The sequence below is a fragment of the Anolis carolinensis genome, chromosome 3 (assembly GCF_035594765.1).
Source record: "Anolis carolinensis isolate JA03-04 chromosome 3, rAnoCar3.1.pri, whole genome shotgun sequence".
NCBI lineage: Eukaryota > Metazoa > Chordata > Lepidosauria > Squamata > Dactyloidae > Anolis > Anolis carolinensis.
In genome coordinates, this window is record NC_085843.1 from 142,791,136 (window position 1) to 142,804,020 (window position 12,885).

Genomic DNA, 12,885 nt, shown 5'->3' on the forward strand with positions numbered 1-12,885 from the left:
CAGTCTGCATTGTGACTGCATCTACTACATGTTTACTTCTTTCTTCAAAAAGGAAGCATGCTAGATTTATTTATTTATTAGTTTATTTGCTATATATCTATCCCGCTCTAATTCACCCCAAGGCGGACTCAGAGTGGCTTACAGTTTGGCAAAATTCAATTCAATGGTTTGGCAAAATTCAGTGCCACAATACACATACAATAGATACATATATATTTCTTTTCTGAAGTCCTTATCAATTTAAAGGAAAGGGGGAAAGAACTCAAGCTGGACCATAGCGCTTTTCCTCCTTCCTTTATCACTTCTTTGGAGACTAAGTGAAGAAGGGAAGGATTTAAACTTTTCTTCTCTATATGCAGTGATTCCCAACCAGAGCTAGGTGCCCCATACTTTACTTATGTAAAACAAAAACAGGAATAGAATTCCATTCTGCATCTTTAATATAATGTGGAATTTGGGTTTCAGCTAATTTTGAGATACCAGCTGCCATAATGTGAGCTTCTGTCAACAAAATGGTCTTTGCAAGGATAATGGGCTCAAGATCCTTAAGAAGTAGATCATTTATCGCATGCCTTCTGCCCTCATCCTAGAAGGCAAAAAATATAAAAGTATTAATGAAAAAGTCAACTGAAGGCAAGCAATTCTATTCTTCCAGTGAATCCAGGACACAACGGTGTGAGGATATTCCTCAGGATATTCCATGTTCAGTTCTTTTCTTTTCCACCAAAGGACATTCCATATCCCATTCACAATCAAGTATAATGTCCCATCTACAATGTGGGTGGCAACAATATTGACCTCACAATGTTGCAAGGATTACAACTTTTTTTTTTTGTGTCAGGAGCAACCGGAGTTGCTTCTGGAGTGAGAGAATTGGCCGTCTGCAAGGACGTTGCCCAGGGGACGCCCGGATGTTTTGATGTTTTACCATCCTTGTGGGAGGCTTCTCTCATGTCCCCGCATGGAGCTGGAGCTGATAGAGGGAGCTCATCCACGCTCTCCCCGGGTGGGATTCGAACCTGGCAGCTTTCAGGTCAGCAACCCAACCTTCAAGTCGCGAGGCTTTTATCCCCTAGGCCACCGGGGGCTCCGATTACAACTTAATATAAATAGTTAAATATCAGTGAAGTACTTTGACAAATTTTGGCAAGAGTGACAAGTGTGACCAGCACTTCCAGCTCTGGTCTGGCGTTGTATGGATGGGAGTTGAACTCTCCCTTGACAACAGAAAATTGACCATGCCCTCCAGCCTAAAGTTGACATTTACTTAGATATAAAGCTTGGCTCTTGAATATCTAATGAACAGGAAGAGTAAAGAAGGATTTGCTGATTTATTTTGCAACAGAATTCAACATGAGCTTATCTTTTCCATAGAGCATACTGGGACTTAAATTATTTAATTAATTGGAATTATGGATTGGCATTCCCAAAGGGCGATAATGATATGTTAATTACAAATCACCCAATTAAACTAAATAAATCATAATTTGCTCTATTCGTCTTATCCCTAGTCTCAAAGCAAATTTGAATTTAGAAAGCCCAAAACTCTGCTTCCGGAACCTTCTTTGGATATCTGCAGTTGAAGGGAAACCAGTGAGAATTTGCCTGGCTTTCTGTAGCTTGCATCCATATAGCTTTCAAGATTTATTCTTCTTGATTATGCAATGTGGCATTAATTTGAGATAATGAATTGTACCAAAGTGTGAAATCAACACCAGAGAAAAAAGAGATGCCTATTTCTCCATACAGACATTTAAGTGCGTTTACTGCTTTAATTCACAACAGCTTGTGAAATTTTTTAAATAACAAACTCCCATTTGCCTCAGTAGGAAAGCTGATTTGGAGAGCCTTGCCAACTCAGATCTCTTGCTGACCTTTCCCAAAATTCACCAAGTTCTTCTAAGTCAGAGTTGTTATCTTAAACTTGAAACTTCAGATGTCATTCTGCTATTAAGCAGTGCTTCATTTTCCAGAGATAAGAGGCTGTAATTACGCAGAAAACAAATCTTAATTTTCTATTTTTAACTCTTTCGGAAGTCAAGCTATGAAGAATAAAGTAGAAAGGGCACATAATACATCCCTGAAAGGGGGGCAATTGTGCTAAGCATTTATAACCCCACCTGATGAATCTGCGCCCTTTCTGAAATGAGATGAACATTAGATACCCTTTTTGTAATTGAATGTTGCGATCTGTGAATTGGAGGAATGAGATTGCAGGAATGAGCAGGGACAACAGACTGTGACAATAGTAAATCACAGCGAGTGTGACAGCTGTGACCCAAGAATGCTTTAGGCAGGAGATGGCTTTCATCACCTGCCCATGGCTTCAGAAATCCAAGCTTGTTAGCAGTCTCTGCTTTCCCTGAGCAGAAATATGTACAAACAGTATAAAAGCATTTCAAAAATAAATGCTATAGCTTAGAGCTGATGATAACAGGTTTGTAGTAACACTCGGAAGACAGCCATAAAACAGCATCAGGCACTATGCTAAATCCATGAAGCATACATTGAAATACCAATTTCTTATAGAATATATTACATAGTACAGTACCTATAGTGCTCCGTTGATTATCTGAATTTTCAAATTTTGAAAATATAGGAAATGTGATGATAAATTGGGAGTGCTTCTTTCCATTGGTTTGCTGAATGATAAAATGTCACAAAAAATCTGATAAACTGTACTATTCAGTGGTGGAATTCATATTGAGTGACCAGGTTTTTAGGAACTGCTTTACATGTTACATTTTGTATAATGTATACATACAGATTTATTTACACACACACACACACACACACACACACACACACACACATATTTATACACACACATATATGTTTTCAGATGTGTGAATTAGTACCCAAGCCAGGTAACCTGGAATAACTATGCTTTTTAGCCACCACAGCTAAATTCCTTATTATATAATGTGTGATCTTTTTGGCATTGCTGTATTGTTTACAAATAAGATAGATACATCCAACTGTACTTTGCTTGTTAGGATAAGAAGAGCAATTGATATCCCAGATTCTCTAATAGCAGGTTCATTTATTTTTGCAGTTTTAACACCTTCAACACACTTGTGGTTTCATTTTTTCCTAGTTCCAGTGATTGGTATATTAAAATATGGCAACAAAAAAACAAAAATCTCCTAGCACATTCAACATTACTAAAGATAATATAGTATGCCCTTCTGTGGACTGGAGTTCTCTTCACCAGATGCAATCTTTCTCTGTGTTATTGATGCTCGGTGTGCATATTGATGAAACACTACTAAAAGAACTTGATGAAATCATGTGTACATCTGATAATATGCATATATGAGAGAGATTTTACTGATATACCCATGTTGCCTTTATATTAGCAGATCACTGCACTAAAATAGTCTTTATACAGGTGATTGTATTATTAGATCAACATCATTTTGGCTGTGTATAACATTACACACAAATACACTTTCATATTTGTGAAACACAACGGAAGAAGCATCTCGATGCAGTAACATGCACAACAACATAGTTTCTTTGCAGTACTTAATCAGTGCATGTATACCTACTGTTAGTATTATGTATTGTGTTAGTATTATTAGTATTATTACTGTTAGTATTAATGGCAATGAGATGGAAGCTATTTTGATGTTAATTATAGTTAGTTTTAATATTTTTACCATGTATTGTTGTTATTAGATGTGTATTATAGATTTTATATGTATTGATTTTATGTATGTGAGGTGGATTGTAGAATGGCATTGAATTGTGCCATTTGTTAGTGGTCAACCCCCCTATTTAAGGAGCTCCACTGGCTGCCAATTATTTTTCAGTCCCAATTCAAGGTGCAGGTTCTTACCTATAAAGCCCTAAATGGCTCGGGACCCACCGACCTTCATGATCGTGTCTCCCCCTATGAACGTGCACAATCTCTTAGATCAGCCGGAGAGGCCCTTCTCTCGCTCCCACCCCCATCACAAGCTCAGCTTGCTGGAATGAGGGAGTGGGCCTTCTCTGTAGTGGCTCCCCGGATCTGGAATTTCCTTCCTAGGAAGATCAGGCAAGCACCCACCCTAACATCTTTTAAAAGGGAATTTAAAATGTGGTTCTTCCAATGCACTTTTGAATAACCTAGTCCCCATGATCAAAATGAATGCGTCATACTTTGCACTTTATTTCATCCTCTCCTAGATTCAACTGGACGTCCTACCTCACCCCAATGTTGAGAATGTTTGCACTTTGTCCTCTTCGCCCCAAAAGGCACCATATCATATTTCATTGCACTTTGCTTCAACTGCCCTTCCATTTTACCCCATTCTCCAAATTGGCAGTTTTTCTATTTCATTAGGTCATGTTTTTAAATCAGTTTTTTATTGTATTGATGTCTGATTTTATTGTGTTTTTTATTACTTGAAGATGCTATTTTTCCTGTTTTACTCTGTTTTATTGTCTTCGGGATTTGCCCTGTGTTAGCCGCCCCATATCCCCCCAAGGAGATAGAGGTGGGGATAGAAAAATAAAGAAGTTGTTGTTGTTGTTGTTTAGCCTCTCTGAGTCCCTCAATGGGGGAGAGACGGTGGGATATAAAGCAAATTAAGTAACTAAAGGGGATAAAAGGCAATTAAGCTTGTCTAATAGCAAATATGTCATGAGAAGCTGGAGAATTCCTCATGCGTTATAGTCCTTATTGGATATATTACCACTCATATCCAGAAGGTCCTGTATCTGAATAAGGTAGGTTTCAATATTTAGATGGGACTCATATTTCCAATCAATATGTCTTTGCAGTGACACAGAGTATGATGGTGCATTGTAATCTTGGAATGAAAATATTATGTGCAACAGGGCAAGGTTAACAATGCTCGCTCCTTTCCTAATCATAGACTGTGTTTTAGTTCCTTACAGAATGATAGATGTGTTTTTATTTTACTTTCTAACAAGAGGGATTCTTCTACATTTAAAAATAGTGGGTGCCTTTTGCCTTGAGAAGCTTACCAGTTGCATTCCACACCTGTAGTTTTAACATTAATGTGTTTTGTTTGTTTGTGAAATAGCATTTTTCTAAGTTCCGAAGTTGTCTTTGAGATTTCATTGCTAGGAAAGTCTGCCAAAATGTAGAAGACACTGGGCATTCTTTTCAGGAGAAGACTTCACAAATTAAGTTTCATAGTTGACATGTACCGTTTAAAATATCACTTGAATAATCCAGAACTAGTTAATACTAAATTGTAGAAGAGTAGTAAAAATTATTTTGCCAACAGAACTATTTTCAGCCTGACCATATATAGCATGCCTTTCTAAAACTATGAAGCATAAATGAAAACAAAAGCAATCTATTACTCAGATATTTTACATTATGTTACTTTATAATTATAGGAATACATAGAGAATGAAAAAATAAATTTGTTAATGACCCAGTTATGAGTCATTTATTTTGGAGCTTTCTTAAGTCAATTGAAAGTATCTCTGTGAGTTGAGCAGATATCTTAGTTATGCACTTTTGTTTCCCAGGGATTTTTCATATACTTCAAATAACTTCTTCTTGAAATTTTTAAATAAAATTTATTTTAGAAAGTATTATAACCAAAGCTTTAAAGCTCCCTGTGCAGCAGGTATCTTTTTGCCCATATTTCCATCTATAGATGCCTGCCTTTGTCTTTCCCAAGAAACATGGATTCTTGATTGTTGGGAGGATTTTAAGTGCATTTAGTCAAACACTCAAAGAATTGCATTTCAGACTTTACCACTCAAAGAACAATATTTTGTTGATGGTGACACTAAGGGAAGATATTTCAAAGTAGGCTTTTTTTAATTTTATAGAGGGAAATTATTTTCAGTTTTCTCATTTTCTATTCTTAGCCACCTTCCAGATTTAAGAAAAGTATTTCTTTGTTGTATAGCTGTTTTATGGGAGGAAGAGCAGAAAATATGTATATATCATATGGGGCAAGAGGGAAAAAGGCGTCTGAAAAGTTGTTGGTCCAGCTAAGGATATTTAGTGGCAGGGACTCTGTCCCTCACATTTCCAGGTCTTCTTTCCAATTAAAGCTTACATATAACATTTTTTAAAAAAAAAATCAGTATGTGAACACACTGGAACTCATTCAAACTGCTGCTGAGTATCAGCTATGGACAGGTTTTTTCGTGTCAGGAATGACTTAAGAAACTGCAATTCGCTTCTGGTGTAAGAGAATTGGCTGTCTGCAAGGATATTGCCCAGGGGTTGCCTGTATGTTTTGATGTTTCACCATTACCTGTGGGAGGCTTCTCTCACGTCTCCATATGGGGAGCTGGAGCTGACAGAGGGAGCTTATCTGTGCTCTCCCCGGATTTGAACCGACAACCTTCAGGTCAGCAACCCAACATTCAGGTTAGCAGTCCTGCCTGCACAAGGGTTTAACCCATTGCACCATCGGGGGCTCCTTATGGGTAGGTGAGGAAATGCAAGTTTTCATTGTTCCAGATTTTCAGTATCGAGCTGTTTCACACTACAGAATGACAGTGCTCTGATTGTTAGCTAGTGAGCTCTACTTTCTCACCAAATCTTAACCCTAGGATTCCATAGGAGGCAGATTTGGTTAGGGTAGGGCTCAGGGAAGGCCTCTTTAGGCCCTGAGACTGTAGGGTGGTGATGCAGAAGAAGTCTACCTTTGAGGCTTTTACTCTAAGTTATAGAGTCCTGGGACCTCTAAGTTAGAGAGTCCCGAGTCCTTCTGAATCGCCACCATCCAGTACAAGGGCCCAAAAAGGTCTTTCCTGAGTCCTACCTTTCACCAAAAAAGTGCCAAGGTGTATACCAAAGTATACTCTCTCCACTACCTGCCACAAATAAGGACTAAGTGTCTGCTTAGTCCACCCCCCTGGGTTTCCTTTCTATTAAGTGGTCAGCCAGATAGTAACCCAATTGTTGGATTGCCCTCAAGACTTAAGTGTTTCACCCAAAGAAAGGCTATGGAAGTCATCATGGGCTGACACTTGGTCTCAGCTGGATCCATATCAGGTTGCTCCCCTTCTTGCTCCTTTCCAGGTTCAATACAAATTAAATAAGTTATAGGTAAAACAAAATGGCTCTTATTTAACTCACTTTGTCTCATTATTCCATGGGTTGGTCATCAATCAAAAGCACTAGAAGAATTCTATGTCTTCTATACTTCTTTGTAATAGAGGTCTCTAGGTCCATCTGTTATATTATAGCTATCAAAAGTTATGTGTGAATAAGTAGCTGAATACCTTTTAATTCACTTTCTTTTTAACTTTTTTATTCAAGTCATTTTAAAGGAAAGTCAATATTTTACTAAATCCATCCTTTTCCCTCACAAAGACAAGGTGGAAAGAATGACTTTCTAATATTGATATTCCAGTGCTTTTAGTTTATTAGTATGCCCTTTTTAGAGAAAGAACGTATTTCCAATGTCTTATTCCTAGAATTTCCATTTATTGTTACAGCTAGTTTTGATAAAGACAGAAAATTGCAAGAGATTGTATATTATTGATTGGAGAAATTATGAGGCAAGACTATGAAGCAAAGACTTGAGGAATTAAATTAATTACTCTCTTACCTCTGCTTAGTTCAGTTGCATTTCTATTAAGGTTAAAGGGTATTTCATAAATGAACTGATAAACTGAGTTTACAAAGCACTCTCTTATATACTTCCTCCTGGTTCATCTTGTTATAAGACAATAATAAAAGTCATTATCTCCTTTGTTTTAGTCATAATTGTGTTGAGTTGCTCTACGCATATCTTCTGCTGTCTTCATATTATAATTTGTTCTGTAAAGGCATACGTAAATATGATAAACAAATTAAACTCTTTAAATAAATTAATTTGCTATGCAACTCTATTCAAATCATATATGCTCACTGGATTTCATTTTTAATGAAGGTATTCAAAAGATAGCAGACCAAACGGTAGAATTATGTATTAAATGAAAAGTTTACATACTATCTAATTGTCTATATTTCTAGGGAAACAATGTATGCAGTTATGTATATTAATAGAAGTAAACATCAGTGGGTTCTGTAAATATCTTTTCTGTACTTCCATACTTAGCTGTGATTTATTTATTTATCATATCAGAAGCAAAATGTATTTAAAAACACAAAATTAAAAAGCTTGGCATTCTACTAAATGTCCTTTGTCCAGTAGCTGGCCACGTGGAGTGCCTCTGGTGTTACTATAAGAATGTCCTCCATTGTGCATGTGGCAGGACTCAGAAAACATTGCAGTAGGTGGTCTGTGGTTTGCTCTTCTCCACACTCGCATTTTGTGGACTCCACTTTATAGCCCCATTTCTTAAGATTGACTCTGCATCTCGTGGTGCCAAAGCGCAGTCTGTTCAGTGCCTTCCAAGTTGCTCAGTCTTCTTTGTGCCCAGGAGTCTCTCATCTGGTCTCAGTCACTGATCGGAGTTCTGGGTTCTAACCTGCCACTTCTGGACTCTCGCTTGCTGAGGTGTTCCTGCGAGTACTTTTGTAGATATTAGAAAACTGTTTCTTGATTTAAGGCGTTGGCGTGCTGGCTGATACCTGAACAGAGGATGGGCTGGAGATGTAACTACCTTGGTCCTTTCATTATTGACTGCTACTTCCTGGTGGATGTCAGGTGGTGCAATACCAGCTAAACAGTATAATTTATCCAGTGGTGTGGGGCGTAGACATCCTGTTATAATGCGGCATGTCTCATAAAGAGCCACATCTACTGTTCTAACGTGGTGAGATGTGTTCCACACTGGGCATTTGTACTCAGCAGTAGAGTAGCAAAGCGCAAGGGCAGATGTCTTCACTGTGCCTGGTTGTGATCCCCACGTTGTGCCAGTCAACTTTTGTATGATATTGTTTCTAGCACTCACTTTTTGCTTGATAGTCAAGCAGTGCTTCTTGAAAGTCAGAGCACGGTCCGGGGTAACTCCCAAGTATTTTGGTGTGCTGCAATGCTCCAGTAGGATTCCTTTCCAGGTAATCCTCAGAGCTCGAGATGTTAGATCCTGGTACAGTAGAGTCTCACTTATCCAAGCCTCACTTATCCAAGCCTCTGGATTATCCAAGCCATTTTTGTAGTCAATGTTTTAAATATATCGTGATATTTTGGTGCTAAATTCGTAAATACAGTAAATACAGCATAACATTACTGCGTATTGAACTACTTTTTCTGTCAAATTTGTTGTATAACATGATGTTTTGGTGCTTAATTTGTAAAATCACAACCTAATTTGATGTTTAATAGGCTTTTCCTTAATCCCTCCTTATTATCCAAGATATTCGCTTATCCAAGCTTCTGCTGGCCCGTTTAGCTTGGATAAGTGAGACTCTACTGTATATACATTTCACTAATTTTTAAATTACATCATAAATAGAGTTTTGGTTGCAATACCAATTTCCCTCCAGTGTTTTAAGTTTTAAAACACTTAAAAGGGTTAGCGTAAATCCCACTGAATCAGTTGTCAAATGACAACCCTTTTGTAAATCCCATTGATTTAACTCCCTTTGGACCAGCAATTTGATTTAGGCTTGTATTTTACAAATGCCTGTCTTTTGATTGGTTGATAATGTGAAAATAAATATTCTTTAAAAAAATCTATCCTGTTCTTGCATTTCTTACATAAGATTAATGGCTTCATAAATTAATAGCTCCCACACTACTGTGGGACCAGTGGTTTAAAATTAAAATGGAAATAAACCACATAATCCTAAGCATGCTTTATTGTTCCCTAGATGAACTGAATCTTTTAGTTTATTTGTCATACTTTCAACTTGAATAAGCATTAGGTCTAAATGTTTTATGCAGATCTCAAGAATAGTCCAACTATGTACATGTTGCATCTCTAGTACCTATCTAGCTGTTTGAGAACTGAGGCCTAGAAGACCAATTGTGAAATGTTCTCCATATTCTAATATATAGGTATAATATAGGAGAGCTAGTTTCAGGTTTGTCATTCTGATGTATAAAAATAACAAGTAGCATTGTTTTACATTGGGTTCTGTTGCTTTTGTTGATTTGTTTGGTGATGTGCAGGAACGAGTTCCAGACAGCCCTTCCCCTGCTCCATCCCTTGAAGAAGGCCGGCGGCCTGGGAGTCACCCGTCATCGCATCGTAGTAGCAGTGTGTCCAGTTCTCCTGCACGAACCGAAAGCTCTTCAGACAGAATCCGTAGGTCACGGGTATTTTCTTTTAACACATAGAATGAATTAACTGACATTAGCAGGCCAGCTTCTTAAATTAACCTGAAACAAATACATTTTACAGGTGGAATTATCCTTATCCATAAATACAAAATACTAAAGAAAATCCAAAATTATTCACATGGGTGATTAAAGTAGTGACATAATTTGTTTTTGCACAAAATTATTAAAAACGTGGTATAAAATTACCTTCAAGGTATATATGAAACATAAATGAATGTCATGTTTACACTTGGATCCAAGTGTATGTATATGAAAATGCAATATATCAGATATTACAAAATCATAAAAATAAAAATCCAAAATCTAAAATACTTCTGATCCTATGCAGTTTAAATAAGCAATACTCAACCTTTATTATAGTATCATATTTCCCTTTATACCTCAAATAGTGTATATAAGTGCATTCAACACAGACATCTGAAATAGTAATCTCTGTCTGAAAACAGTTTATGGTAGGGTTGTTTTTTTTTAAATAGTTATCACAAATTCAGACTGATCAGCTTGTACCCATGTAAACCAAATATAATCTATTGAGCATATACAGTGTATACTGTCAGATGTTTGAAAATAATTTACTCAAAACAAAAGAGGAAAAACAAAAGAAGAAAAACAGGAAACTTTTTCTGTGTTTAAAAGGCTTCTGTATTTGTTTTGTAAGTTGATTCATATATATCTGCATTAGAACATTTTGAAAGAAAATCAAACTTTAGTATAAACCCATATATTGTTCTGGTTATACTTTTCCATGGAAGTTGGCAAACTTGTTCTCACTTTATTTGATGATGGACTACGTCTACTTGTGTCATGCCTAGTTGTGAATCTAAATTTAACTTTATTTCAGAATCCCCTATCTGAAAATGTCATCTGGTAGATGTTGTTTCTTTTCTTCTAGGAAGAATAGGAATGTTGCTATTTCCTGCTGACATATTTTCCTTAATATTGTTAAACACAAGACTCAGTTGGAAGTAAAAATGTTTATTCTTCGTGGTCTCTGTAAATCACACAATTGGGTAATCTGCGCAAGTAGAGAGCACTGTTCAGAACCTTCTAGAATCACTAGGCAGAAAAGTTTTGGCAGTAACCCTGCCCACCATCCCGAGGCTATATAAGGCCTGGTTGCCACTAGAACCCCTTGGTTCCTTTTGTCTGCGCTGCAGCCAGTTCAAGAACCTTCACTAATCGAGCTCGTTGATTCTTCAGATTTTGCCTGTTTTTCAACAATTTGGACTGCTTTATTCTCTGGTGGGAGCTTCCTTCGTTCCAACCTTGTGTTGTGATGGCTCCCACTTTCAAGTCATTTTGCTCTGTGAGTACAGTTCTTATGGCCCAGTCTAGTATGGCCTCTGTAACCCGCTTCAAGCGGTGTGAGCAGTGTTCAAAGTAAACTCCCCAACAAGGATGGGCATTCCAAGTGCCTTCTTTGCTTAGGCTCCCACTTTCAAGTCATTTCACTCTGTGAGTACAGTTCTTATGGCCCAGTCCAGTATGGCCTTCTGATGTCTCAATACAGATATCACCGTTTTCTTCTCCATGTAGACTTCCTCTCGATGTCGGGAGGTCAGATCTATCATCCCAACATGGAAGCCCTGCACCTAACATCATGGAGGATTGGGTTCTAGGCCCTTTGAACCCAACAGTTTGCTGCGTACTGGAGGCTTGCCACAAGCCTAACACCAAAAAGTTATATGGAGTGGTATTGTCTTGTTGCCTTCTTGGAAGGCAAGGGGCTTTCTTCCCACCAGTCCACCAATGCTGATGTCCTTGATGTCCTGGCTGAGAAGACCCTTTCCTTAGCTTTCCTTAATGTTTATTTGTCTGTTATTACTTGGCATTTACGAAGGTTGGGCAGACCCTCTTGTTTTTCTGATCCTTGGGTTCAGAGTTTTTGAAGAGTTATAGGAATCTGTACCCTTATGTGTTACATCAACCTCAAATTGGACAAGCCCTTCGAACCAATGGCCACATGTCCCTTATTCCTGTTGTTATGGAAAACCAACCTCCTGGTAGCGATTACTTTGGTGCGCTGGGATGCAGAGCTCTGTCCTTTGCTCCGGGATCCCCCATATCTGTCTGTTTGGCTCAATAGAGTCATTTTCAGGCCTGATACTACCCTTTTGCCAAAGGTGGTATTTTACTTTCATTAGATTCAGGACATTGTTTTACCTGTACTGTTTCCAAACCCGACCTCTGCACTGATGAGAAAGCTTCATTTGCTTGATGTGAAACATGCCTTATCATTTTATCTGGACAGGACTCATGATTCCTTGAATTCGCATAGGCTTTTTCTTGCCTATGTTAAAGACAAACTCAGGCTACCAGTATCTCCATAACGATTATCAAAATGGATGGTGGCCATGTGTAGTACTCCATCCACATTTGTGCCACACTACCAATTGGTCGCTCAATGATACTTCCCTGGGTCTCTCTGTTTTATTATCACGTGTTACCCTTGCCTCTTTGAGGCAGTTTCGGTGTTATTTTCGTGTTTATTTTCTATGAAATGTTACACTGGCCAGATTTACTGAATGTATCGACTGGTTATCCTGACTGTACAAGTTTATCTTATCTGAATGTATGATCATGCTTTGTGTGAGGCTCATTGAACACTTTATGTCTAATAATGCACCCTAATGAGTGGAAAGAGTTGGATGACCTTTTTCAAAATGTTATTTTGTAGAACTTTACAAAAGCATATTTATGTATACCTTTTGATGATAAA

The 12,885-nt window shown here is 37.7% G+C and overlaps 1 protein-coding gene across 6 annotated transcripts in view; it reads left to right on the forward strand.

Annotated features, from left to right (window-relative positions):
* The window catches only part of dach1 (dachshund family transcription factor 1), a 399,470-nt gene that overhangs the window by 268,243 nt on the left and 118,342 nt on the right, over positions 1–12,885 (forward strand). For all 6 annotated transcript variants that reach the window (XM_008106857.3, XM_062975577.1, XM_062975581.1 and 3 more), the window contains one exon: positions 9,996–10,131. In XM_008106857.3, the coding sequence (XP_008105064.2) occupies positions 9,996–10,131 (136 nt within the window). The remainder of the gene's footprint in view (positions 1–9,995; positions 10,132–12,885) is intronic.